Source organism: Raphanus sativus, chromosome 3 (assembly GCF_000801105.2).
Source record: "Raphanus sativus cultivar WK10039 chromosome 3, ASM80110v3, whole genome shotgun sequence".
Classification (NCBI taxonomy): Eukaryota; Viridiplantae; Streptophyta; class Magnoliopsida; order Brassicales; family Brassicaceae; genus Raphanus; species Raphanus sativus.
The window spans coordinates 13,326,189-13,352,147 of NC_079513.1; the positions used below are offsets into that span (position 1 = coordinate 13,326,189).

At 32.9% G+C, this 25,959-nt stretch overlaps 4 protein-coding genes across 4 annotated transcripts; 2 read left to right on the plus strand and 2 right to left on the minus strand.

The window, feature by feature from the left end:
* Positions 1–10,609: 10,609 nt before the first annotated feature.
* LOC108847213 (CMP-sialic acid transporter 2) lies at positions 10,610–14,976 on the plus strand. The gene is made up of 15 exons (XM_018620400.2): positions 10,610–10,884; positions 11,104–11,291; positions 11,438–11,554; positions 11,900–11,956; positions 12,177–12,254; positions 12,900–13,004; positions 13,138–13,260; positions 13,425–13,502; positions 13,680–13,749; positions 13,872–13,979; positions 14,092–14,225; positions 14,329–14,408; positions 14,529–14,574; positions 14,670–14,732; positions 14,816–14,976. Exons 2-14 carry the CDS (start codon positions 11,124–11,126, stop codon positions 14,718–14,720), a joined length of 1,215 nt encoding a protein of 404 aa, XP_018475902.1. The 5' UTR covers positions 10,610–10,884; positions 11,104–11,123; the 3' UTR covers positions 14,721–14,732; positions 14,816–14,976.
* A 141-nt stretch (positions 14,977–15,117) lies between these two features.
* LOC108847210 (uncharacterized) lies at positions 15,118–17,296 on the plus strand. The gene is made up of 6 exons (XM_018620397.2): positions 15,118–15,865; positions 16,072–16,127; positions 16,222–16,331; positions 16,418–16,577; positions 16,688–16,780; positions 16,883–17,296. Exons 1-6 carry the CDS (start codon positions 15,142–15,144, stop codon positions 17,027–17,029), a joined length of 1,290 nt encoding a protein of 429 aa, XP_018475899.1. The 5' UTR covers positions 15,118–15,141; the 3' UTR covers positions 17,030–17,296.
* A 3,003-nt stretch (positions 17,297–20,299) lies between these two features.
* LOC108847209 (probable methyltransferase PMT19) lies at positions 20,300–22,681 on the minus strand. Its single transcript, XM_018620396.2, has 6 exons — positions 21,888–22,681; positions 21,602–21,812; positions 21,244–21,532; positions 20,781–21,161; positions 20,623–20,700; positions 20,300–20,532 (listed from the first exon to the last, which is right to left on the minus strand). Exons 1-6 carry the CDS (start codon positions 22,587–22,589, stop codon positions 20,331–20,333), a joined length of 1,863 nt encoding a protein of 620 aa, XP_018475898.1. The 5' UTR covers positions 22,590–22,681; the 3' UTR covers positions 20,300–20,330.
* Positions 22,682–23,326: 645 nt separating this feature from the next.
* On the minus strand, positions 23,327–25,768 carry LOC108847211 (probable serine/threonine-protein kinase PBL8). Its single transcript, XM_018620398.2, has 5 exons — positions 25,391–25,768; positions 24,907–25,323; positions 24,485–24,621; positions 24,276–24,399; positions 23,327–24,049 (listed from the first exon to the last, which is right to left on the minus strand). Exons 1-5 carry the CDS (start codon positions 25,461–25,463, stop codon positions 23,580–23,582), a joined length of 1,221 nt encoding a protein of 406 aa, XP_018475900.1. The 5' UTR covers positions 25,464–25,768; the 3' UTR covers positions 23,327–23,579.
* Positions 25,769–25,959: the final 191 nt, after the last annotated feature.

Below are 25,959 nucleotides of genomic sequence, written 5' to 3' on the forward strand. Positions count from 1 at the left end.
ACTAATATTAATATTAATTAATGGTAAAACGGGTTATTAATGACATTTTTTATGATTAACGGAGTTTAACGGGGTTTAACTAGATTTTTAATACAAATAAATATTCATATCAACTCATTTAGTTTAACGGGTTTTGAATAGATTATTCGATTAAAAATATTTATTAAATATGATTTTACTTAAAGTTAGTGAATACCATATTAATTTTTCAAATGTTTTTCAAAAATTATGTTTTGTTTTCGTTGCGGATTAAGTTTGATATTGGTTCAGATATAACACTTTAAGAACCATTCGATTATATAGACCAAATCTAATAGAGTATGAAACTTCGATTTTCAGGTCGATTCCGAATTATAACTTTTGGATACAAATATTCTTGACTAATTATGTTAGATAACTAATAATAAAATATAATATGTTACAGAGCTTAGGAATAAAGTTTAAAATAAATTAAAATACAGCACAAGTATATAGTTATGTAACTTGACATATTTAATATAGTTACCAAAAATATATATTAAATTAAATTAATATTAAATATAAATATGATTGAAAAACACATATATAAAAATAAACTTCTCAAAAATATTTAAAACAAAAAAATATACCCGCCCTTTCAAATGGCGGGTCAGAATCTAGTATTTAATTTAATTTGTAACTAGATTTTGACCCGCGCTTTGGAAGCGCGGAATATTTTACGATGAAAAATTTCACTAATAATTTAACAAATATTTTGGTAATTTTAAAAGAGTGTATTTAAAATATTTTTGCATTTAAATCAGTGTTTTTAAATTCAACCCGATTGTGATTATACCGGTTAATCCGGAGATCTAACAATTCAATTTAGGTTTTTAAAATATACATATTAAAAAAAATCATTAAAACCCGAGACTAACCGATTGAACTGATGGATGACCGATATGTAATCTAATTGGATTTAAATTGTAATAGTTTCATAATTTGTAATCTTATAATCCAAATTTTAAAGTTTATTATTTTTGCAGTTTATGAAATTATAACGTTTCTACAAAATTTTAAAGAGAAAATGATATATATAAAATAACTAAGATTAATTATTGTATTGTTTGGAAACATTGATAGTAGTATAAAAATATATTGTTTGGAAACATTGATAGTAGTATAAAAAATAAGTATATTGTTTGGAAACATGGATAGTAATATAAAGAAAGGAACATTAGTGATTTAATGTAGGTCTAACTATAAAGTATAAATGTGTATTTAATTTAAAAACTTACAAAATAAATGTTAGGTCCAACAAAATGTTTCTGTTTAAATAAGATAGATATTTGGAAACATGGATAGTAGTATAAAGAAAAGAACATTAGTGATTTAATGTAGGTCTAACTATAAAGTATAAAGATGTATTTAATTTAAAAACTTACAAAATAAATGTTAGGTCCAACAAAATGTTTTTGTTTTAATAAGATAGATTTGGTTTGGGCCGGTTAATTACTTTTTTCCGAAAACTACTTCTACTATTAAGTTGGGTTTTCTTGAAATACTAAAATTGTTCTTTGCATATGAACTTTCTTTGTTAATTTAGCAGACAAAGTTGATCTACAATAGTTGTCTCAAGAGAGGAGTTTAGTTAAGGTGAGTGGGAGTGGTTGATCATATTTTGAAAATGGTCTTTTTCTAATTGTGAAACTTTTGTAGATACATATCGGAAGAGATTGTTATAAAGCTCAACTTTGTCCCTCCATATCAAATAAATTTTGTGTCTACGTTGTCCTTCAGCAACGGTTTTCAACTTTTTAAGCAGGTTGTATTCTATTTGTTTAACTTCATAAAGTTCTGATTCTCAGCCGCTAAATAAATCAAGTTGCTTTGTGATGTTGTTGTGTTTCACTTGATAAATCTGATAATTACAATAGAATTTTAGATGTAACAGTATTCTCTGATACGTCAAGTTCTTTATTCTACTGATAATAGTAATGAAATCTGCTAAGACAAATGGTTTAATATAGACAAGAAGGAAGAGATTGTAAAAATAAAGAATGGAAATTGGATTTGCATAATATTAAATAAAATCTATGGTCTTATTATTATTTATTTTTTGTCATAAAATCTATGGTCTTATAAATTAACTTATATAAGTAAGATAAACCAATATTTTGATTATGAGTCCGATTAGTTGGATTGTAAGTGTATAAATTTTTTTTTTAAGAATTTAGTTTGTAGATTTTAGGTTGTAGTGATGTAATTTTAAGCATTTTAATGTAGAAAAATATTACAATTTTAAAACCGGTATTTTAAGAATTTTTTTAAGGATTGTATTTTTAAAGAGGATGGTCAATTAAATTACCAAGAGAATAAGTAAAAACAAAAATTCATTTAAAAAATAAGTGAAATGATACATTTATACAATCCAACCAATCAAACACATAGATAAAATTTAATCAGTTTTTTTTTTCATTTTACCTTATATGTAGTTTCCAACAACAAAACATATTCGAATTTGAATATTTTTTTTTTTGAAATTGGTAAGACAGTAAAAAATAAATGACTGAAAATAATTTTATAATTGTCTAGCTACTTATATTTTTTATAATAGTTATGATATTTATATACAAAAATAAACTTATAAAATATATAATAAAATGTAAAATTTAAGCAACAAACCCGGGCTACTCCGATCCTAGTTTTTAATAAAAGATAAATCAAAAGAGGCTCATATGTGTTTTGAGTCATAATGGATATTAAGGTTCAATAATATTTTATTTCCAACCTAATATTAATATCTTCAATTTATTTTCATTCTTTTAAAATTTTTATGTACTCTGGAACCAATATAATTTTAATAAATTATAACTATATAACGTCGATAATAAGAAAATTACTGTTTGTCGACCATAATAAAATTATCGTTAGCTGGATAATCCAGTAAACTTTTTTTTATATTGAAAACTCCACTAAACATACAATTCCAAATTGTTTTTTTTTGCACTAATCTGTATATCAAATGTTATTTCTGCTAATCTATACCATATTATAATATGTCATTTTTTCTTTTACTTTTTCAATAGCTATAGATTAAAATTTATAATATATTTAAATCCAATCACTCCGCGCAGGACGCAGATTATCACCTAGTACATGAGTATATTATAGTTTCACTTCACCAACACCAAGGAAACAACTGAACCAACTAAAATTGTATTAGAAAAATGTTAAATTTGATGTCTGAAACCTGATTTGTATGTAAACATTCATGTTAACCTCCAATCTACAGTATCTCACATTAAATTTCATAGTCTATGACTCAACAACATACAATAAATGCAATATAAGATCTGGAAAGTCGGTATAGAAATCATAACAATTTTTTTAAGCAAACACTGTAGCGCTAGTGTGTTACCACCAAGAATCAATAGAGTCAATTGTTATTTTTCACTATACCACCAAGAGTCAATAGAATCAATAGAGTATTCCTCTGTTTTCTAGTTTAATTCTAAAATTAATAAATGTTATTTAAAAGAATATATTATACTAAATCCATTTCTATCATACTACAAATCTTCTATTTTAGAGGATGTACTAGTATGTAAATTCTTTTTAGTCCAAGTCTTAACATTAATTAGTATGTAAGTGTGTATTATCATACTCTTTTTGTGCAGCTCTATAGTAAATTCTTGGATTATGTTTTGACTAAAAATCTATTATATTAGATATGAAAGGAAATGTTATATTCTCTTATATATCTTTGACCAATTAAATATTTACTTTTTTAATGAGTGTGTGTCATTATATATATAATCAGACAAAGTAAAGAAAAATTCAACAAACAAGAAAATTTAAAGTTATCACCATGAAAACTTTAGTTATGTTTGTTTTTACTGCTTTTCTCATCGTATCTTTTGTTGATTGTCATACAACAACTGTAGCGGTCACCCCTGCTAATACTCCAGGTAAAATTTATTTTTATACAACATTTTTAATTATAGATACAGTTTTATCCTTTTTGATATATATACTTGTTGGTTTAATAATATTATTTATATAAATAGGTTATGGAATAAATTGGGCGACTGTAATTTGCTTCCATATCTCAGCACCGTGTGATTATGATGGGAAATACGGATGTGCAAAGTTTTGTGACAAGTGGGATTATATATTTGACCGGTGTGAACCGTATAAATGTTGTTGTCACCGATAAGTTTGCGTTCAAAATAAAATAATCTAATAAAAATGTTTTTGGCATTTATTTGAAAATAACATCAACCTGTTTCATGTGTTTTAACAATATATGATCAAGAATTGAAATTATTTGACTGATACAAGTAATAATGTTTTTTTTTCAAAAAGATTTAAGAGAAAAACTAAAATTATTTTCAGAATACAATTTTTTTATTAAAATTTTAATTTATGTAATTAATCAAAAGTCACAAATTACTATGATTTCTAGTCATACAATTTCACATAAACTTCAAAATGTAAGACAATAAGAAATTAACATGAAAACATGAAGATTGCCTATAGTCAACAGAAACACAACTTGATGGTGTAAGATCTTTACAGAGCTGAGTGATATGTGAATAATAATATCTTTACATGTGAATCGTTGGCTATCAGAAACCTTCTCGAGCCTGAAAATATAACGGAACCAGAGTTTCGTATGAGACTATTAGCTAGACATTGCACCTTGTTTCCCATCTAAAAACATCCACATTAGTAAGTTCTTGAGGAATCTCTCATGATTAAAAATGAAAATAATTGAAAAAATAAGAGAGATAATAGAGCAGATTTATTTCCAAAGAGACTTTAACTATTTTTAAACAAACCATTTCTACACTTGTCCAAAAGTTATTAGTCTAATTATTTTATGGTACTAAAATAATTGTACATCAAAAGTTTATTTTTTTATAACTTTTTAGAGCTTTACATGGGTTAATCCCACTAATGATGCTCTAAGGGCATGACCAACGGTAGTATCTAGCATAATATCTAGTTATTAAACAAAAACAACAAAAAAAAAGAATTAAAACGAAGAGACATCGTGAATATCTGAGAAGAAGTTCTCTGCTGCAAACTTTTCTGACTTCCATTAGATACCATTTTGCCACATTATATTCTGAGAGGGTGAATATAACAATTTTCATCATGTAATTTTTCTTTATTAAAATTATTACTCCTTCCGTTTCTTAATATATATCACTTTTATATTTTTTTCTTGATAAACAAAAATGTCATTATACAATTCCAATGCAATTTATATTTACTTTTAGCTCAGTATTAATTGCACAATGCATTGATCTTATATATAAATTTATTTATCTAAAATACTATTCCCTCTATATCTTTTTAAGTAGATTTTAAAGTTTTTGCACAAAGATTAAGAAAATACAAGTCTTATGTAATTTATCTTGGTTACATAAAAATAAAATTAAATAAAAGAACTTCAACCAATAAAAAAATTATAGTATTTTGTAATTGGAAACAAATTTTAAATGACATTAAATCTTATCTAAAATAGTAAAAAATCACTTATTATGAAACAAAATAAAAATCCTTAAACACCACTTAAATTGATACGGAGAAAATATTGGTTAAATAGATGAAATTAATGAAAATATAAATGTATTTTAATAATTTTCTTAATATATGTGAAATGCGTCTAAATGACACTCTTTACGAAACAAGAAAATATTATTTAAACTATGAGATACACTAAGTCACATCTCAACCAGTAATGTTGTTCTAAATATCTCAACCAAAAATTTATTCAAAAATATACATATATTAAAAATAGAATTTTACAAAAATATTTTCCAATAACCATTATTAAAAAATTGTTTTCAATATATATAAGAAAATACAATAAAAAAACCCAATTTCATATACCAATTTAAATAATGGTTTTTATATTTCACATTATGTTTTAAAAATATAATATATGTGATATTTTATATGGTACATATAAAATACTATTAATTATATGATTACTTATATGATAATACGTACAAAAATTGAAGTACATTTGAGATTTCTTTGGAAACATGGATAACAGTTTGAAAAAATGTTTTGCTTGAAAACATTGGTAGAAGTTTAAAAAAAAATTGTAAGGAAACATGAATAGTAGTATAAAAGAGTAAATGTTGTTTGGAAACATAGATATCAGAAAAGAAGTAACGAGTTTATTTTTATTAAGAAAAATTAGAAATCTATTATATCATGTGAAACTATCTTTTATGGGTTAGCTTTAAAATACACAAAAAATGAGTCAATCTAATTATCTAAAAACATCTTTTGTCTAAAATAACCAAAAAACAAAATTGAAACTTTATATACATATTTCAAATCAAAATAATAACAATTATTAAATTTTTTACTAAAATATTTTTCAATAACCATTATTAATTTTTTTAATATATATAAAAAGATACAATACAAAGCTCAATTTCATATATCAACTTAAAATATGGTTTTTATTTTAAAAATATAATATAAGTGATTATTTTATAGATGATACGTATAAAATACTATTAATTATATGATGATACATATAAAATAGGATTAATTATATGATGACACATATATGATGTATAATAGTGACTAGGAGTGAGCATTTGGGTTCGGTTTGGGTCTGTTTGTGTTTCCGGTTTCTAGGGTCAAAGATTTCAGCCCTATACGGATATTTCTAAATTTTGGTTCGGGTTCGATTCAGATATTTGCGGGTTCCGTTCGAGTTCGGATAACCCATCTAAATTATTTTAAAATTTTTAAAATTCAGGATATACTTTAAATTTCTCAAATTCTATAAACAAAATAATATATTACATATAAATTTGAATAAATATGTCTGAATACCTAAACTTAACATATAAATTGGTTTGATTTAAATATTTGGATAAAATAAGTATTTTTGGTGTTTTGAGTATACTTTAACTATTTTAGATATTTACTTTTGATTATTTTATATATTTCCACGTATTTAAACCAACTTAAAAGTATCATATAAATTTTAGATGTTTTTATATACATTAAATCTAAAAATAATTACTATATATAAATTTATAAATCTATTTCGGCTACATTCGGGTACCTGAAATACTTCAGTTCGGATCAGATTTGGTTTTGGTTCTCTAAATACCAAAATTTTGAATTATTCGGATATTTAATCAATTTCGGTTCAGGTTTGGTACTACTTTTTCAGATAGAGATCGGTACGGTTTATTGGATTCAAGTTTTTTTGCCTAGACCTAATATTAACATGAAAAACAAATAGCAACATATTTAAAAAAAAATATGTTCGAACGCACATATCAAAATCTAATTTCAAATTATATAACAAACCAACAAAAAAATACAATTATGAATAACATTAATGTCAAAAAATCCGCGCTAAGGCGTACATACCATTAATCTATCTTATTAAAACAGGAACACTACAATTTCTTCTAGGTGGATTTTTAAAGATGGACCTCATATATTTAAATTAAATGTCTCATCTTTTATATATATAATACGTACCATAGTCTAACTTTGCATTGATGTATTTCCTTAAATACAGTTCTTCTTTTTGTCCATATTCCATATATGATTTTTACATTTATTACATGTCGATTTAAATAAGATATATACTAAGAATACTAAAAATATTAATCGTTCTATAATTACCCTATACAATTCATTTTAAATTGATCAGTATACTTTCATTGGCCATATTAATTTTATTAGTACGAATAACATTAGGTAAATAAGTCATAGACACATACATAAAGATATGACTATTCTTATAACTATGTTGGGTCTAATCTACTTTCTAAAACAAATAACACATAGCTTCATATATTGTATATATTGTATAGAATATAGTAATATTGTATAGTATTATATTTATACAGTAATACTAAAAACAAACCAAACTGAAATATAATATATATCAAAAATGCTTTGAACCATTACACATAAAATATATTAGACCTCAGAGATCAAATTCATTTTGAAATTCCGTAATAATTATTTAAAAAATTAAATTTCGTAATGTACAAAAAAACATAAGTTTTATATAAAATTTTGTGTTACAATAAAAAGAAACAACTCGCGATTGTAAAATGTTATTTTTACATACGAAAGACAGTTTTGATATTGTTCTTTAAACACAAAATTGAATATACAAACTCGATACTACATAAAACTAAATAATATAGAATACATTTTAAAAATAAAACCCGTGCGGGTGTGCATATGTTTATATAATATATAAATATATTATGTTACACATATTTTCATATAAATAATATCCCAATGTAAGTTTTATATGATAAATGTTGAAAATACAAAATATATAGCACTATATATTTTAAATAATATAGAAAAGAATACTTTACGTTATCATAAAATTTAAAAATCAAATTTAGTAATTAAACACATTGCTTATTTAAACACATTAGTACACATTGTTATTTATCAAAATTTTATATTAATACACATTGCGATTATGTATAATATTTAGTAAAAACAAAGATAAAAAAAATTGACTCCCGCTCGGTCGAGCGGGTCATGATCTAGTTTTAATTAATTGAGAACTCCAACAACAAAAACAGATCTTGATTAAAAAAAATCAATGATGAGGCTCTTGATTAATAAAATAAATTCGATTTCGATCCGCATAATCATGTAGGTGTTGATTTTCGTTTTATACTAGATGATAATATGCGCCCTGCGCAGAGTAAATTTTATTACTATGTTGTATTTAAATATAATAAAAATACATATTTTGTTATCAATAACCAATTTTTTACATTTGATTAGGGATGGACATTGATATACTATTTTTCGGTTCGGTTTGGTTTAGTTCGATTTTGTTCCGCTTTTTGCAGGTTCGATCCGGTTAGGATCTACTGGTTTGAGTTTGGATTCGGATATCACATTTAATTTTGTAAAAATAAAATAAAATTCATTTATATTTTAAATTTCTTAAAATCTAAAAATAAAAATTATATATGACATATAAATATAAAATTTTGGTTAGGTATGTTGTTCGTTTTAATAAAGAAGTATAAACAATAAATAATAAATAGCATATTTCAAAAAAAAATAGTATATATAGTCGGTTCAGTTGTATGCATATAAATGCACATGATGACCGAGTTTCTATAATTTGATTCTTTCTCCCTTCGGTATCAATGTTAATCAATACTCACGTATTGTTAGAGAGAGGAGAAAATATCGGTAAATATATGCTATTGAGTAACATATTGTTACAAATATATAAGTTACCAAAGGTGTGATTAGGGCTGGACAAAAAATTTGAATCCTAAGAACCAAACCGAACCCGATCCGCAAATGTAGCACCGAATCCGAACCGAAATTGATTAAATATCCGAATGGGTTCAAATTTTTGGTATTTAAAAAATCGAAATCGAACCCGATCCGAACCGAGTATTTCGGGTACCCGAATGTATCCGAAATAGATTTAGATAACTAAATATATTAATTATTTTTAGATATAATGTATAATAAAAACATCCAAAATATATAAGATATTTTTAAGTTTTCCAAAATACTTAAAATATGTTTAAAATAGCTAAAGTATATTTAAAATACCAGAAATACTTAAATATTTATTGATTTTCTATCCAAATATTCAAAGAAAATCAATTTATATATTAAGCTTAGATATTTTGACATATGTTTTTCAAATTTATATGTAATATATAATTTATTTTATAGATTTTAAAAAATTTAAAGTATTATAATGAATTTTAAAATTCTAAAAATAATTTAAATGAGTTATCCGAACCCGAACCCGCAAAGATCTGATCCGAACCCGAACTGAAATTTAGAAATACCCGAATGAGGCTGAAATCTTTGACCCCGAAAATCCGAAACCCGAATAGATCCGAACCGAACCTGAACGGATACTCGAACGCCCACCCCTAGGTCTGATTGGTAGCGGCTGTGAGTGCTCTCCACAGCCCAATTTATTTCTAAAGCACCAAAATCAGAGCAATCAAGCTTTAATTTATTTTTTAAAACCACAGCTCTTGAAATAACTAACAGCTGTAGAAGTGCTCTGAAGAGCCAAATATCTAAATCAATTTTTTAGTATTTTCCATAAAGTTCAACAACAATAAAATCTAAAACCACAGCAAAAAGTCTACATATTTTTTTTTACAATAATAATTTCGAAGCTACATTCATTGCCAACCGAACCCCAAACAACACTAAATCTATTGAAAGAGTGTAAACAACTTTTATAGGTAATTTTTTTAAGACTCTTTCTCTTTTAATAGTACAGTATTGATAAGATGTATTAACCTTCTAGTCCTTAGTTGATTAAAAACTCATATAATTAGGTATCTAATACAACAACAACAACAAAAATCAATTAAAGTTGGTTTTTACGTTAATGACGTAAGTAAAAAAAAACGACCAATAGTTACGGGAACTCTCACCACCGAACTAAAGCTTCACTACAACTCTTACTCAAATGTCATTGGTCTGTCACATTCACCGCCAAGTATCACCGCAGGAAAGAAACATAAAATAAAATAAAAAATATTTTATTTTATTTTATTTAATTCAAAGAAACGCAATAAAACGGTGTTGTGAAATCAAAGCAAAGCAAAGCAAAGCAAAGGCAAAGGAGGTCGTGCGAGATATTAAGAGCGCACTTGAATCAACCGACGGACTCCTCTTCATCGTCCTCTTCCTCATCTCTCTCTCTCTGCATTCACATCTGTTCTCGAGCTGAAGAGAGTTCTCTAGATCCTTTTGAAATCTCTGCAATTGAGATCTCACAGACGACGTAGAGGAACGTATCGAGAATCCATCTGCATCTTATACGCGGTTTAGGTGGGGGAGGGAGGTTTTGGTTCGGGGAATGCGTCACTGAGCTGATCTAATAACTCAATTGAGGTTAGTTTGATCGATCTGTTCTTCACAATGCGGACACTTTTGATTCTGTTACCAAAGATCTATTTTTTATGCTCATTGTATTATTTTTGTGGGGTTTTACGGATATGGGTTGTATGCAAAATCCACTCTTTGACACTTTTCGTTTTAAAAGGAGTTTCTTTTTTTTTTTGTTTTTGTATGATGAATATGCTTCCTTGGCTGTTGTTATGTGTTGTTTAGCTTTGGGGGGAGATAGGCTGATGAAGAACGGGATGGCTGAGTGCAGCGTGTGTCGTTCAAGGTTGGTTTCTCCCAGTGCCAAAGCTATAGCCAGAGCTTATGATAACCGCAAGATTAGAGTTTCATCTAAACAACGAGCTCTCAATGTTTTTTTGGTTGTCGGTGACTGCATGCTTGTTGGTTTACAGGTAATTTTAATGTTGCTACTACAATACATCTGTGGTTAGTCATGTACAGTCGTAGTAGGTTGTTGTCTTTGTTTCGGTTGTCATTTGCTGTTCAAAATTGTTTAAAAGATTTCTTTTTTTTTTCCTTCTTATTATGCCTCTTACAGCCTGTGTTAGTGTACATGTCTAAAGTGGATGGAAAGTTCAATTTTAGTCCTATTAGCGTCAACTTCTTGACGGAAATCGCCAAGGTTATGTTTGCGTTTGTCATGCTTCTGATCGAGGTACGTTTCTGATTTGACTTTACTTCTTGCGAATCATCATTTCTCTTCGCGCGTAACTTATATTTCTTAGATTTAGAACTAGTTGGTAGATGTTTCTTCTGCACTAGAACATGAAAGCAATTGCTGAGGTTTTTTCCAAGAGGGTTAAAATCATATTCCTTTGCTATTATGCATCTAGATTGTAGGCTTGGTTTGATTGATTAACTGGTAACGGGAGGAGGTGGGCGTTAATTTTGTTTTATTTGTGCGCATAGAGGCAGTTACTGTCACGTGTGTTTTGCTTATTCGGTAGGAAAGTGACCCCCCTTTTAATACTCAGACTTTTTTTTTGTGGAACTATTGTAGGCCAGGCATCAAAAAGTTGGGGAGAAGCCTCTACTATCGTTTTCCACATTTGTCCAGGTACCTCTTCGTGGCAGTTAACAGACTGGGATATACTGTAAAAGACTTTTGTACTAGGATTGTGGTATGGCATAGTCTCAAATTTAAAGTTAGTTTCTTTGGGCTCTGAGTGTCTAATAAGTTTTGTGTATATTATACATCTGGTTGTCAAAGCATGATAATTTGAAATGTATATAGTATGTGATCACTACATCTATCTAATACTATACTTTTTTCACAGGCAGCTCGGAACAACGTGCTTCTCGCTGTTCCAGCAGGGTTGTATGCCATTAATAACTATCTAAAATTCACAATGCAGGTACACGTGCTTCTATTTTGAACTTTGTCGATCGTTTGGTCTAATTAAGATTCAGAAATGCAATTTCATTGTCATAGCTGTTATAAGTTTTGCTGTAAACTTTTTTCCAGCTTTCTGGTGTCTATTGGTGCTTTGACACTATAAGAACTTAGGAATGGTTCCATCTAACACAAGAGTAAAAGCAGAGACCTTAGCTATGTCTCATTTTCACTTCTTAAATAGAGTTGTCAGGAGCATAAGCTTTTTTGCTTTGGAGATTTTCTGTTATTCCGACTTAGGAACCATAATTTTGGAATGTCAGGGAACCTAATATGGTTGTAAAATAATTCTTGGTTTCTGTGCGACTCCTTTCCTATGTTGCCTCTGTAGAATATTACTCTGTCTGATCAAATTTGTTGATCCTTGATATATTATCATCTATATGTTTCCCAAGTCTTGCTTAGCATTCTGCAATATGTTTACTTTCTGGTGATAGATGTTTTGTGTTTGTTGTTAAAGCTTCACTGGACAAATGCTTTGAAATAAAAAAAAATTACATCATGCTCTACTTTTTTTATTTGTCAAACCTTCTTGTCTACTATTTGGTACTCTCTATCTATCTTAATTTTTAGTTTCACAAAGCAATTCACTTTTCTGGTGTGACAGCTATATTTCAATCCTGCAACTGTGAAGATGCTCAGCAATCTTAAGGTTCTGGTAATTGCTGTACTACTGAAGATGATAATGAAGCGACGGTTTTCCATCATACAGGTCAGATTCAATTATTTTCGGTTGTTTGTATATGTATGGTATCAGACACATTACTATGGACATTTCTGTTTGACCTTCCTTGTCTCCTCCTACTCTTAAACGGAATTGAGTTTGTTTTGACTTTGTGTTGTAGTGGGAAGCACTTGCTCTGTTGCTGATAGGGATTAGTGTAAATCAGCTGCGTTCTCTTCCTGAAGGTGCTACTACTATTGCTGTTCCAATTGCTACGGGTGCATACTTCTGTACCTTTATCTTTGTAAGTTACACTTTTTCGTGCTTCTATCTACTTTTCTTGGAAATATAGTATGGAAGTGATTCTATGCACACACTCTTTTAAAATTCTTGCAATCGCTCACCTAGTACTGCAAAAACAAAAGTTGTAGTTCGTTTTAGAGGCTTATTAAGCACATTATCTTGCAGGTTACTGTCCCATCCTTGGCATCTGTCTACAACGAGTATGCTTTAAAGAGCCAGTATGAGACGAGCATTTATCTTCAGGTTAGCTAATCCTCATACATAGTTTCTTTCCATATAGCATCAGAGTAGTGAGATGCTTCTAGTAATATTAGAAGACTTGTGGCAACCGTTGCTTGTAACTTGTGGTTAAAGGCTTAAAGCTATATGCTTAGTTTGTTTGTGTGTTTCTGATTGTAAAGCATTAATTTACTGGTGCAGAACTTATTCCTTTATGGTTATGGTGCAATATTCAACTTTCTTGGAATACTAGGAACTGTTATATATAAAGGTATGGGTTTTTTTCTAATAGTCAGAGTAGAATATGATAAATGTTTAAGCGAATTAAATGCCAGAAAAGCTTTTCCAAATTATGTTAAGACATATTGCAAACGGTTTTGCCACTGTCGACAGGTCCGGCCAGTTTTGACATCCTGCAAGGACATTCTAGGGCTACCGTGTTTCTGATAATGAACAACGCAGCACAAGGGATTCTATCCTCCTTTTTCTTCAAATACGCAGGTATAGAAAGACCACTTTAGAGAATTTTGAATTTGCTATATATACATGAATGAAAAATATTCTTTCATTGATATTTACGGTAGTTGTCTTACATTATTGTGTATGTTGTCAGATACAATATTGAAGAAATATTCATCCACGGTTGCCACAATATTTACTGGCATAGCATCTGCAGCACTCTTTGGACATGTATTAACCATGAATTTTCTTCTGGGCATTTCTATAGTTTTCATTTCAATGCATCAGGTAAATCCATACAAAACCGCTTTCGGCTTGTATCAATTAGCTTATTAAAAGAGAGGAACCTCGTTCCCTAATGTTTTTTTTTCTTCTTACTCATGCTATGCAGTTCTTTTCACCCCTTGCAAAAGTGAAAGATGAGCAACAAAACGGAAACCTAGAAATAGTTAATGCAAAGGATGGTCATAGGTCTGTTGTTCATTGATGGATGATCAGTATTCTTTCTATGATACCATCTCATTGCAAAGCGTGTGAGATTCATTTGCCACCATCTAACTTTTTCTCTTACTCTGTTGTTATCTCCACCAGGGGTAAAGACTCATTCATCAACATGGCAGCAGGAGCAAATGAAGAGGTGAAGTACACAGCACATACATTTTCCCATCTTATGTGAAATCTAGTTCTTGTAATGTTCTAACTTAAAGCTGTCTTTCTTCTCCGTATAAGCAGGCTACTCACCGTGTTGAATCGAATGATAGAGAGCCACTTCTTCCCAGATAAAACTCTCTCACCGTAAGATCATCGTCTTCTCAATCTTAAGATTAATACTCTGGAGTCTCCAATGTTTAATATGACATCTAAACTTCCTATTGCAGGATTTTGTTTCACATAATTCTTTAAGCCAAGATTATTTAGAGACCAGGGACGTTACCGTATACCACCTTGTTCCAATGCAATAAACATGTATTCTTTTGCATTTCAGACACAACAAAATCAAAAAACAGCTCGTTATAGCAGTTATGTATTTTTTTGCAGATCTCTCTTTGTAATCCCTTTTTGTTTTATTTGCTCTATAATATATACAGTATTTTTTAATTAAATAAAAAGCGTCTGAACCGGTTCAAACCAGTTTGTACGACCAAACCGGAGCTCTTCAACTAACTCCATTCATTATTGTCCACAAGCGAAACAACATCACACAATGAACATGACCACTTCGTGTTCCTCTTCTTCTCCATCTACCACGCGACTCTTCGCCACCAAACCTCAACTCTACAAATCTCCTCTCTCATCCTTCTCCACTCCAAAACGCCGCCGCTCCCCTGCTCGCCGTAACCGAAACTCCAATGACTCAACAACATACAGCAGCGACGGCAACCTTCTTACAATCTCCACTTCGTCTTACTCTGAAGACCAAAGCCTAAGCTTAACCCTAGACGTCCACCGTATCTCCTACCTAGCCTCTTCCCGCTTCAAGCTCTTCCTCGATTCGGGGAGAGACGCCGTCTCCGACCTGCAAACTCTGGTCTCGCTAGACGACAACAAGCGCGTCGTCGTCACGTGCAAAAAATCAACTGTGCAGTTCGTTGGAGGCGTGGTCTTGCTCGGATTGGTGTTTGGTTTTGCGGTTAGGGTTCTTGTCCGGTTAGGAACAGCTTTCAAGGGTGGTTTACAAGGGAGGCCAAAGTTGGTAGTTAGGAGAGATAGGAGTCTTGGTGGTAAAGAAGTGGTTGTAGCTGTTGATAGCATTCGTTCGTCTTCTTCTTCAAGCTCCGTAGCTGCTTCTCGAAGTAACTCTGTTGCTAGAACCCTCAAGCTTAGAACTCAGAACAGTTTGCCGAAATGGTGGCCTGCTTCATTGCCTAGACAGAGCTTTGAAGTAGACAAAGAAGACTATCAAAGAGAAGCCAACAGAATCGTTCGAGGTAGCTTCTTTAAACTCTTTCAAAGTCATCTCTTTTGGGTTTTTCAGGACAAACTTTTGCTTAAAGATAACTTCTTTTTGTCTGTTGTGTTTCAGGTAGAAAGCTTTAAAAGCTGAAAGATTTGATTTTTTTTTGCAATGGTATTAGTATTGCTTATGTGTTTATGGTTTCATTTTATAAATGTAACTTATCAATTTAGTTTCCAGCAATCGTGGATAACAGAACCAGTGGGAAGGACATCACTGAGAATGATATCGTTCAAGTTTAGTATATGCTTCCTTTCTTTTTTTCTATTATCACACTTGATTGTGTGTAACTAACTTGAATTAACTATATTAGATTACTTGTATATACAGCTGCGTAGAGTATGTAGGATTGCCGGAGTACAAGTCTCTATTGAGCCAACAAATACTCGAGATTCCTTTTACAGAACATCTGTTGATTTCGTCCTAAATGCTTGCAGCAGGTGCTGACTCTCTATTCACCTTTACTTATTGAGTTGATTTTGTTTCTGGTGTGGTGCTGAACTTGTTTAAAACAAACTCTTTGTAGAGCTCCTTGGGAATCTTCTTCTGTGGAGATTTGTAGTGAAGATGCTCGAGAGTTCATCGCCGGGCTTGCTGAGAACATTAGACTTGCAAAGATAGATGCTGCTAGGATGGTTTCTGCTGCTGTTGCTGCACGGACACGTTCATGGTTTCTACAAGCTTGGGTAGCTTTCTGTTCCTTCTTTTAGTGTCTACTAGTTACTGCAAACTTATAGATGGTATGATCATAATCGAACACTAAAGTATACTTTGTGTCCTGTGCATGCTACTGCAGGCTCTGGAAATACAGGGTAAACCTTCTGAATCGGTGGGAGAACTATCGAAAATATGCCTCATTCATCGCATATTTCCTCCCGAGGAGTACTCTGTATGTGTTTTCTTTTCAAGTTTTCACCATTCAGTCTCCGCTTCAGTTTCTCATTGTTTTCACTAAACGTCCTCGTCCTCGCTTGTTTATATGATCCATCAGGCTGAGATGGAAATGGTAGCACGAGGGTTGGAGAAACTCATGAAACTCGAAGAGAGACAGTCTCTACTGAGAACGTTTGTTGGAATGTGTTGCAGTGAAGAGAGTCAGAGAAGCGCAGCTGAGGCTCTTGGTTTGATTCCTTCGTAGTTTAAACTGCTTCTACGCCATTTTTTTTTCTCAACTCCATAGTGATAATTTAAAGCAACCATTTCCATACACATGTGTCCTAATCAACTTAACTTAATGATTTTTAATCAGATGACAGAAGTTATTGAAACATTTTGTCCTAGTATTATGTCTTGAAGTGACTCTTTGAAGAACAAAAGCTACTAAAATAATGTATGATTATGATATTGTAATATATTCATATGTACTCAGAAAAGATTTGTGATAAGTTTGTGTACATTTGAATGATTTCCATGAATCAGTAAATCATGAACCCAAATCCAAACCTAGTCTTCCTCATCTCTTTCAAAAGAGCCTATGAAGCCATGTGAATCCAATATGCAAGAACCACAAAGAGAGCAATCACTTGTCTATGAGGAGCAGTAGCTGTTCCTGAAGACCTCAATAGCGGTTGAAGAGCTTTTACTACAATGCTCATCATGTTTGGCCTACATTCTGCTTCATATTGCGCCTGCAACCACTGCACGCTGTTGTTTATCATCCAAACGCAAGTTTTACCTTAAAAGAGATGCTCAACTGATTATAGAATGAAGAGTTTCTAACTTCTATACTTTTGCAAACTGCTTTAGGATAATACTCTCCTTTGAGTGTTGGATCAATACATTGCTTCACTTTGTCTTTACTCAGCCTTGAAGTAGCCTGAATATAAACTGCTTTAGCGTAAATACTCTTTCTAGACTAAACTGCATACGGTCTTACCATATTTTCAGACTTGTGAATCCAATGGAAGTTGTACAATGAACAGATACACTTGTGTAGATACCAGAGACAGATCTAGAAAATAGTTTAATGTGTGACACAATAAGTAAAACATATATATATATATATATAATATTAAAATATTAAATAACTAAGTGAATTGGACTTTAAAAAAAAAAGTTGCATTAGGCACTAAAATTTCACATCTTATTTTTAAATGAACCATATAAAGAAATAAAAAAAATTCATAATTTTAAATCTACATTTTAAGTAATGTTATCAATTATATACTGCATATAATAGTTAAAAACCTTTATTCCTTTTAGTCTTATTAGATAGTTAGTATTAGAAAGAAAAGAAAAATATTATGAAGAAAAAAGAATAGCTTATGTAGCAAAAAGGTTAAAGAAAAGAAAAATATTTAACTAAAAGTGTGTAGAAATTTGAAAACAAAAAAAATTTAGGTAACAAAAATAAGAGGAAAAATAAATAATACCTGAGAGTGTAGAACAAAGAGTACGTCCCTTCGGGGACATCCGATAAAATTGGAACGACAGAAACAAAGAGTACAAAGACATATTATGATGTGGAAGCACCTTAGCCTAATGGTTAAGGTCTAAAGGCTTCTACACCCAGGTCTGGGGTTGGATTCCCAGACTATGCAATTTATTGCAAATTTTCTCAAATCCAGGTTTCAAGTCCCGGAGAGAGCGCGATTTATTAGGCAACTATGCAGATTATGGAAGGAAGGATTACAGGCAACTATGCGATTATGGAAGGAAGGATTACAAGATATCTTCAACATGGTATAAGTAAATCTGGTCAGGCGTGGATCTTCATAGGACGGCTCAGATGAAGCAGTTAAACGTAGATCTTCATAAGACAGGTAGTTTGTCGGTTGTCGAATCGTCTATGTAATGTTCCTAATAATTGTAATTGTAATATCATAATAAATCAGCGTTAAAAAAAAAGACATATTATGGGGGTCAAACGGTAATTTAAGGTAGAGCACAATATAGCCATTAAGTCCAAAAGAGCTAATCATTTTTATCTGTATCAGCATTTCAAAGAAATGAAAGCATAGTAAATAATATGAAAACATAAGTTCTATAACCAAGAGCAATACAAAAGTAGATTTTAAACGAGAGAGAAAGAGTGATAATAGAGCAATACAAAAGTAGTTTTTAAAAGAGAGAGAGAGTGGTAATAGAGTGAGAATGATCAGATCGGAGAAACTTCACTGGACGAGGGGAGGCGGATGAGGTTGCTGGTGAGCGTCGCCTTCTCGGAGTCCATGAGAGGAACGCAAAGTGACTTGCAGAAGAGGTGAGCAGACTCGAAGTCACCAAGAGGTAGACGCCCGATGAGTCACTCCAACTGGGCCCGAGAACAAGCAGGGAGCGCAGCAACAATCTCCTGATTTCAAAGAAGAAAGAGATATTTTTTATAGTTTCAAGCCGATGGCCGGAGGTTCTATAGCTTCGTCATCAACTTATTTGTTTCGTTATGCTTCTTTTTTTTTGGTCTGATTTACTTTTGGTTACTTAGTTTATTTGTTTGCCAATTTATTTCAAATCTGGCAAAGTTTTCTATTGTTTTTCTATATGCTTCTTCCAATACATTTGGTAAGACAAAAGTTTTGTTTCAGTTGAACCGTTTTGAAAAGATAATTGACAGATCTACTGCAGATGGTGGCGACAGGTTACCGGCTTCAATTGTTGATGGTTTCTTATGTGATGGTGATGAAATTCTTGCTGTAAACTATGGTTACTTCAAAAAGCAACATCAAATTTTATAGAACGGTAATCTATTTGACTCTATTATTATCAATAGAATAATATAAAGAATTGTCTTGTCTCAGTAACTCCTACTGGAGTATTAAAAAGAGATTGACAATCGTTCTTAGTTCAGTCCGAAGCACGGTGTTTTTGGATTAATACGAAGATTATCTCTCTTGAGAATCAACAATTCCAAAAACAAATATGGAGTTTTTATATGAAAATCTTTAGTCATCCATACGCATACTATGTGTTAGTTTCCTTTGGATCCTTATTGGTGTATTCATTTTCTATTTTTGTTTTGATAGTTCTCGTTGTTTAGAAATTTTTCGTCAAAAATGCTTAATAATATAATCGAGTGTTTTAAAAAAAAGCATTTCAAAGAAAATTCAATAGAAATGAACTTGCACTACACATGCACATAAATGTATAGTCCTAGATATATATGCCAGCTAAACAAATAAACTTATACCTAGCAATGGAAAATGATCGTAAGTAAATTTCACTAGAAGATTCCAGACGTGTGTTACGGTCCATTCTTTCTAAAATGTTGTGTACTCTACCACATAGTACTTGTAGAAAGCAATACAAACAAGATAATGTTATGAATGAACAATGACCTTGATTTCAGTTTCATTATAATTGAGGATGCGAAGTACAAACAAGAGATTCCTACAATGCATCAGTCCATGTCAATTTGTTCAACTAATTCGACTCTTCATTAGTATTAGAGATCAAACTTTTCAGATCGAGATCACAGTATGAATATGACCCAAAATGGGTTTTTATTTAACTGAATTATCTACAATTAGTATTGTTCCATGATCAAAACCATTTTCTTCTTCTGAATACATTGTACTGTTCCATCTCAATTGATTGGTTATAGCCTTCACTTTGATAAGTACATCAAAACTGTCCCTAATTATAACAGCTCCTTCTGGTCTAAGAATCCTCTGCATCTCCAAGAGTATATCAACAATGTCACATCTATCACAAGAACCAACCAATAATAGATCATTACACATTTATTACAAACTAATGTAAATCAAAATCTCAAGTTACATAAAAAGATCTTACTTGTCCATGTACAAGCTGAACAAACCATTGGCATGAATCAGATCATAGGTTCTAGGATATGTAGAGAAAGCTTCACACCTACAAAAAAAAAAAACGAAAACAACTGTATAACAGAGATCACAATTAGATGATAACAGACAAGTTTTTGAGTATTTTACCAGTTCATGTAAGTTCCAATGAGGCCACGGTCGAACACAACACCAAGTGTGTTCGGTTTAAGATCAAACGGGACTACATTCATAACCCACATTGGATATTTGATCAATGCTGTAGCAAAACCGCCTAAACCAGCATTCATATCCATAACGTTTCTGTATTTTCCATTGGTGAGAAACTTAAACTTAGTGTCATAGTACACAACTATTCTCTGCCACAGCTTAGTGTCTGCTTCGAAGCTCGAAATGGTCACTCCATGTACTGATCCAGTTCTGATCCGATGAGGCGTCTGATTTAATCTCTCAGGCCAGTTTCTAAGAAGGCTTTTGTGTGTGTCGTTGACATTTGGAAGAGGAGTGATGCATGGCTCCATCTCTCTGTACCTATTGTTAAGAAAAAACAAGATGTAACTGAGTCAAGCTTAAGCTTCTGGAGAAAGTTTAAGTTATTAGGAAGCAAAGTCACCATGCAGCGTCAGGGTCACCAGAAGAGCAGAGACTAGGAAACTTAAGAGCTTTTAGTCTTTGTCTACACTGCAAATGATTAGAAGGCTTTCTCCATATGACAACTGGGTATCGTTCATCAATCTTCTCCCAACAAAGTCTTCTAAAAACATCATTTAGTTTCTCCATCTCCTTCTGCAAGTCTCTCTTCTGGTTCTTAGATTTAACCGTTGATGTTACAGGTGGTCCAGAAAGCACCCAGTATCCACCAGGACGTAGAACACGATCAACCTCCATCAAGTAAAGCCCATCTGGATAAAAACTCTAGTTCTTTTAGTATCAGAAAGTGTTTAGATGTATAGTTATTATAAAAACATTACCATAGGCAGTCCAATTGACAAGGCACCTAGAACAATGGACCATGTCAAAAGACTTTGATGGGTAAGGCAGTTTATAAGTGCTTAGAACACCGAGCATAGCTGGGAGTCCACGTTCTAATGCAAACTGAACTTGAGCCTCATGTATATCCCTAGGTGCTATTGACATTGTCAAGATGTTATGGTTAAGCAAAAAGGCTCCAAAACTCGCTACCTGACACATGATTAAACCATAAACAAATATCAAGAATAATCAAGTGATGGTTTCTACTTATGTAAGTGAACTCACTCCACATCCAACATCAAGAACAGTCCTGATACTCCCAGAAGCTAATGGCAAAACCTTCATAATCACATCAACATAGTCCTTCACGCCACCGGGAAAAGAAGTCCCACCTCCGGGGAAAACAAAGCGGTTTCCTTCAAGCCTAATCCAGTTCTGAGTCTTTTTAAACTCAGCTAGCTTCTTGAAGGGAACGTTCTTGAACCAAGCGTAGTTTCTACTATCAGGCCAAGGAAAAGGCGTTTTGTAGCCAGAGGGGTTTGGGACCAAACACCTGAGCTTCTCGTGGGATGATTCAGGACAGTGCCTCTCTCTCCGGTAGTGTCTTTCAATGCTGTACTGTCGTGCTGTAGATGGATCGTGGCAGGGCAAGTAGTTTGTGAAGTTCTTGGGACAGAGTGGAAAGTAAGACAATGATGATGATGATGATGATGATGATGATGATGATGATGATGGTGATGGTTGGTTTTCTGGAGGTTCTTGAGGAGAGGAGTAATGGGGAATGGAAGGTTCTTGAAGAGATGAATGGTGGGGCATGGAAGGTTCTTGAAGCTGAGAATGATGATGGTGAGGATCTTCAGGAGAAGAAGAGATGGTGATGGTTCTGATAGTGGTTAAGATGTAATAGAGAGAGAAGAGTAAGACTAGAGTGAAGAAGAATACATGCTTAGAACAGGGCTTTGGTAACTGTAGTTGTGATGGATTCATCCTTCTTCTGCAATTAGGTTTCAAGATTAGAGAGGACAAACAGTTAAGAAGTCAAAGACTCACCTCGCTTTCCGAAATGGAATCTTCAACTGTTTGTCTTCATTAATGGTCACCAACATGGATTTCTTTATTATTTATTTTTTGAATTCATACACTAATAAACATTAATTGAAAAATAGTTTTACACAGTGGAGTACTATTCATACAAAACTAAAAGATATATTACAGTAAATGTCAGATCCATCAGGAAAGCTTTAAAGTACAATCTTGCAGGATTAGGATGCTTTAGTGGTCATCAGGAAAACAGAAAAGATGAGCTAATTAGTTATTGCATCAACGTTGAAGAACAGTCTCTTAAAGTACACTTGTCTCCATGTAATGTGATTTTCCAGCAGTCAAGTTGGATAATGAAGACTGAGACCTTCTTTGGTACAACTGAATCAGATTGATTACAGCAAACCAAGTTAAACTGAACCTTCCTGCAAAAAGTAAATTCTGACCTAGAGCTTCTACATCAGGAAAGCTTTAAAGTACAATCTTGCTGAGACTAGGATGCTTTAGTTGTCATCACCAACAAAAAAAAAGACAAGAGATTCAGTTTTGCATCCACGTTCAAGAACATCGTCTCTTGAAGTTTTAGGGTAACGATCGCACCATTTAGTAAGCAAGCTAGGCTACATAGTTCTCCCGGGTCAAGATGTTGAAGATAAATTAGGTGATACCAAGAAAACCAATACTGCTTACACACAAAAAAATTCACATTGGAGTGATTAGAGAAATTGTCAGAGACTAATACAAGCACTACATCAGAAGAGCGGATACAAACAAAGAACCACGCTCAATCATAATCATACAAAGATTCTAGATTAGATCAAGTGGTGGCAACAAACAGCAGCAGCAGCAACAAACAAAAACAACATGAAGCAAACCATTATTTTTAGCAAAAGGAGACACTGCGAACCGAGATTTTATGTACACTTCACACACTGATCACCGCACTCTGCATGCTGTAGGTCCACTCGGAGAACAACTTTGGCTAGGTGATGACCTGCAAATGGCACCAGGCCCAACATTCTTTGCAAACCTCCTGTGCATTCTATAATCAGGCACCCCTCCCATTGCAAACGCAGCTCCACCAGGGATTAGGGAATCACCTGTGCACTGCAAAGGCTCCAAAGTCTCAACCACATCACTCATCAATGGCCTAGCTTTCGGGTTCTGACTCAGACAATAATACGCTAGGCTGCATGCCTTCTGAGCTGCCTTGACTGAGTATTGGTTCTCCAGCCTCGGGTCGATTATTTGCAGCAGTTTTCTTTTATCATTCAGCTTCGGCCGAGCCCAATCAACCAGGTTCTGCTCTTTTCTAGGTCTTGTCTTGTCCACTGACTTTCTTCCCGTCAACATCTCCAGAAGAACAACTCCAAAGCTGTACACATCACTTCTCGCCGTCAGGTGTCCTTTGTTCATTAGTAAACAAAATCAAGTCAGTGTGTATTTGTGTAAATGCTTGAGAGTCTTTAGATGCATGGTTCGGCATCTTACATATCACATACTATATGGTAAACAATAGCAAGCTAGTGAAAGAGAGAGAGGTAGAGGTGCAAGCAAGCTCCCACATGACATCTAGTTAACAACTTAAGCAACTACTCTGATACATCTAGCTATGCTTTATGCATGTCATACCAGTCATCACATATTCTGGAGCAGCATAGCCGTAAGTACCCATCACTCGAGTTGACACATGGGTTTCATCACCTTGAGGGCCAGCTTTAGCCAAGCCAAAATCTGAAAGCTTGGCTGTGTAGTCCTGCAGGTTCAGCAGCACAAGCATACATACATTTAGATGTGGAAAGGTATTCACAGCAACGAAAGAAAAAAGAAGAACTAGTTACCGAGTCAAGCAGTATATTGGAAGTCTTGAAATCACGATAAATAACCGGTCTTTCGGCGTTGTGGAGGAAAGCAAGCCCCTTTGCAGCTCCAAGAGCAATCATCATCCTTCTAGACCAAGATAACGGAGCTGTGGTTTCTGTAGAGAGAGAGAGGCCATAGTTACTGACTTGGTTAGTTATACAAAACCATGATCACACTTAACAAAAACAAAATAACACATCTCTAATAATCAATGTTCAATAAACTGTTAGACCTAGGGACGTATCCTAGTCGCTGCCTAAACCGATATTCCTTTCTTTTATGACAGATTTGCCACCTAGACACCAATTTTTAGGACATTGATAAGAATGCTTTCTCATCATCAGTATGGTCTGACTTATAAACTAAACAAGAAAATGAATAAAGAAGGGTGAGTGATTACTTCTAAAGAGGTGATTCTCAAGGCTGCCTCTAAGCATAAACTCATAAACAAGCAAACGATGATCATCCTCACAGCAGTAACCAATAAGCTTAACGAGGTTGTAATGACGGAGCTGTCCAAGGAAGTTAACCTCAGTAAGCCATTCACGGTGTCCCTGGAGACCTTCCTTGTTCAGAACCTTGACGGCGACGGGGAGGGACTTGAGACCAAGGCGGAGATTGTCATCAATGTAGCCTTTGTAGACGGTGCCGAAGCCGCCTTCGCCGAGGATGTAGTCGGGGCGGAAGCTCTTGGTGATGGTCTCGAGCTCGAAGAGAGTGAAGGGGATGACGGAAGGAGGAGTGCGAGAGGAGGGGGTTGATGATGGATCGCTCAGATCTGAGACGGAGCGTGAGTGCTTCCTTTGTAGTTGTTGAGCTGCAAGAGTTAAAGATAGATCAGAATCGATATAGTGAAGTAGAGATAGAGATCGAGAGAAGGAGACCTTGAGCTTGAGCTTGAGCTTGAGCTTGGGGAGTTAAGACGGAAGCTTCGTCTCTAGTGTTGCAGTTGCCCATTGTGTCAATGTAGTGGAAAGGATCTCATTTTTTTTTTTCGATTTCAAGCAGACATGTTTACTGATTTTCTCAACCCTAATTGTAATCGGAGAAGATGACAACGAAGCGCTTCACATGTGAACTGATGCACGGAGAGTTACTGAAGTGAAGTTTAAATCGGATGAAAGGGGAAAAAGATAGCGAAAAAAGGTTTTTTTTTTTTGTTTTTTGGGTGTTTGTCTGAAGTCGGGCCCGATGTAAGAAGAGATGAAGGTGTTGAGGAAGAAGAAGAAGGAGATGGTCACGCGCCCCCGCGAACCCTAAACACACTCACGTGACATGCTTTAGCTTGGTTCGGTCTAGGCAGGGGGGGATCTTACTGGTTCAGGTTTGGATAAAAAGAAGTTGGATTTTTGGGTTCAGTTTACTATGCTACATTTGAATTTTATGTATGTTACAATCGGTAGAAAATGTAACTGTAGCACAAAAAATGTAGCACAAAATATGTTACAATCAT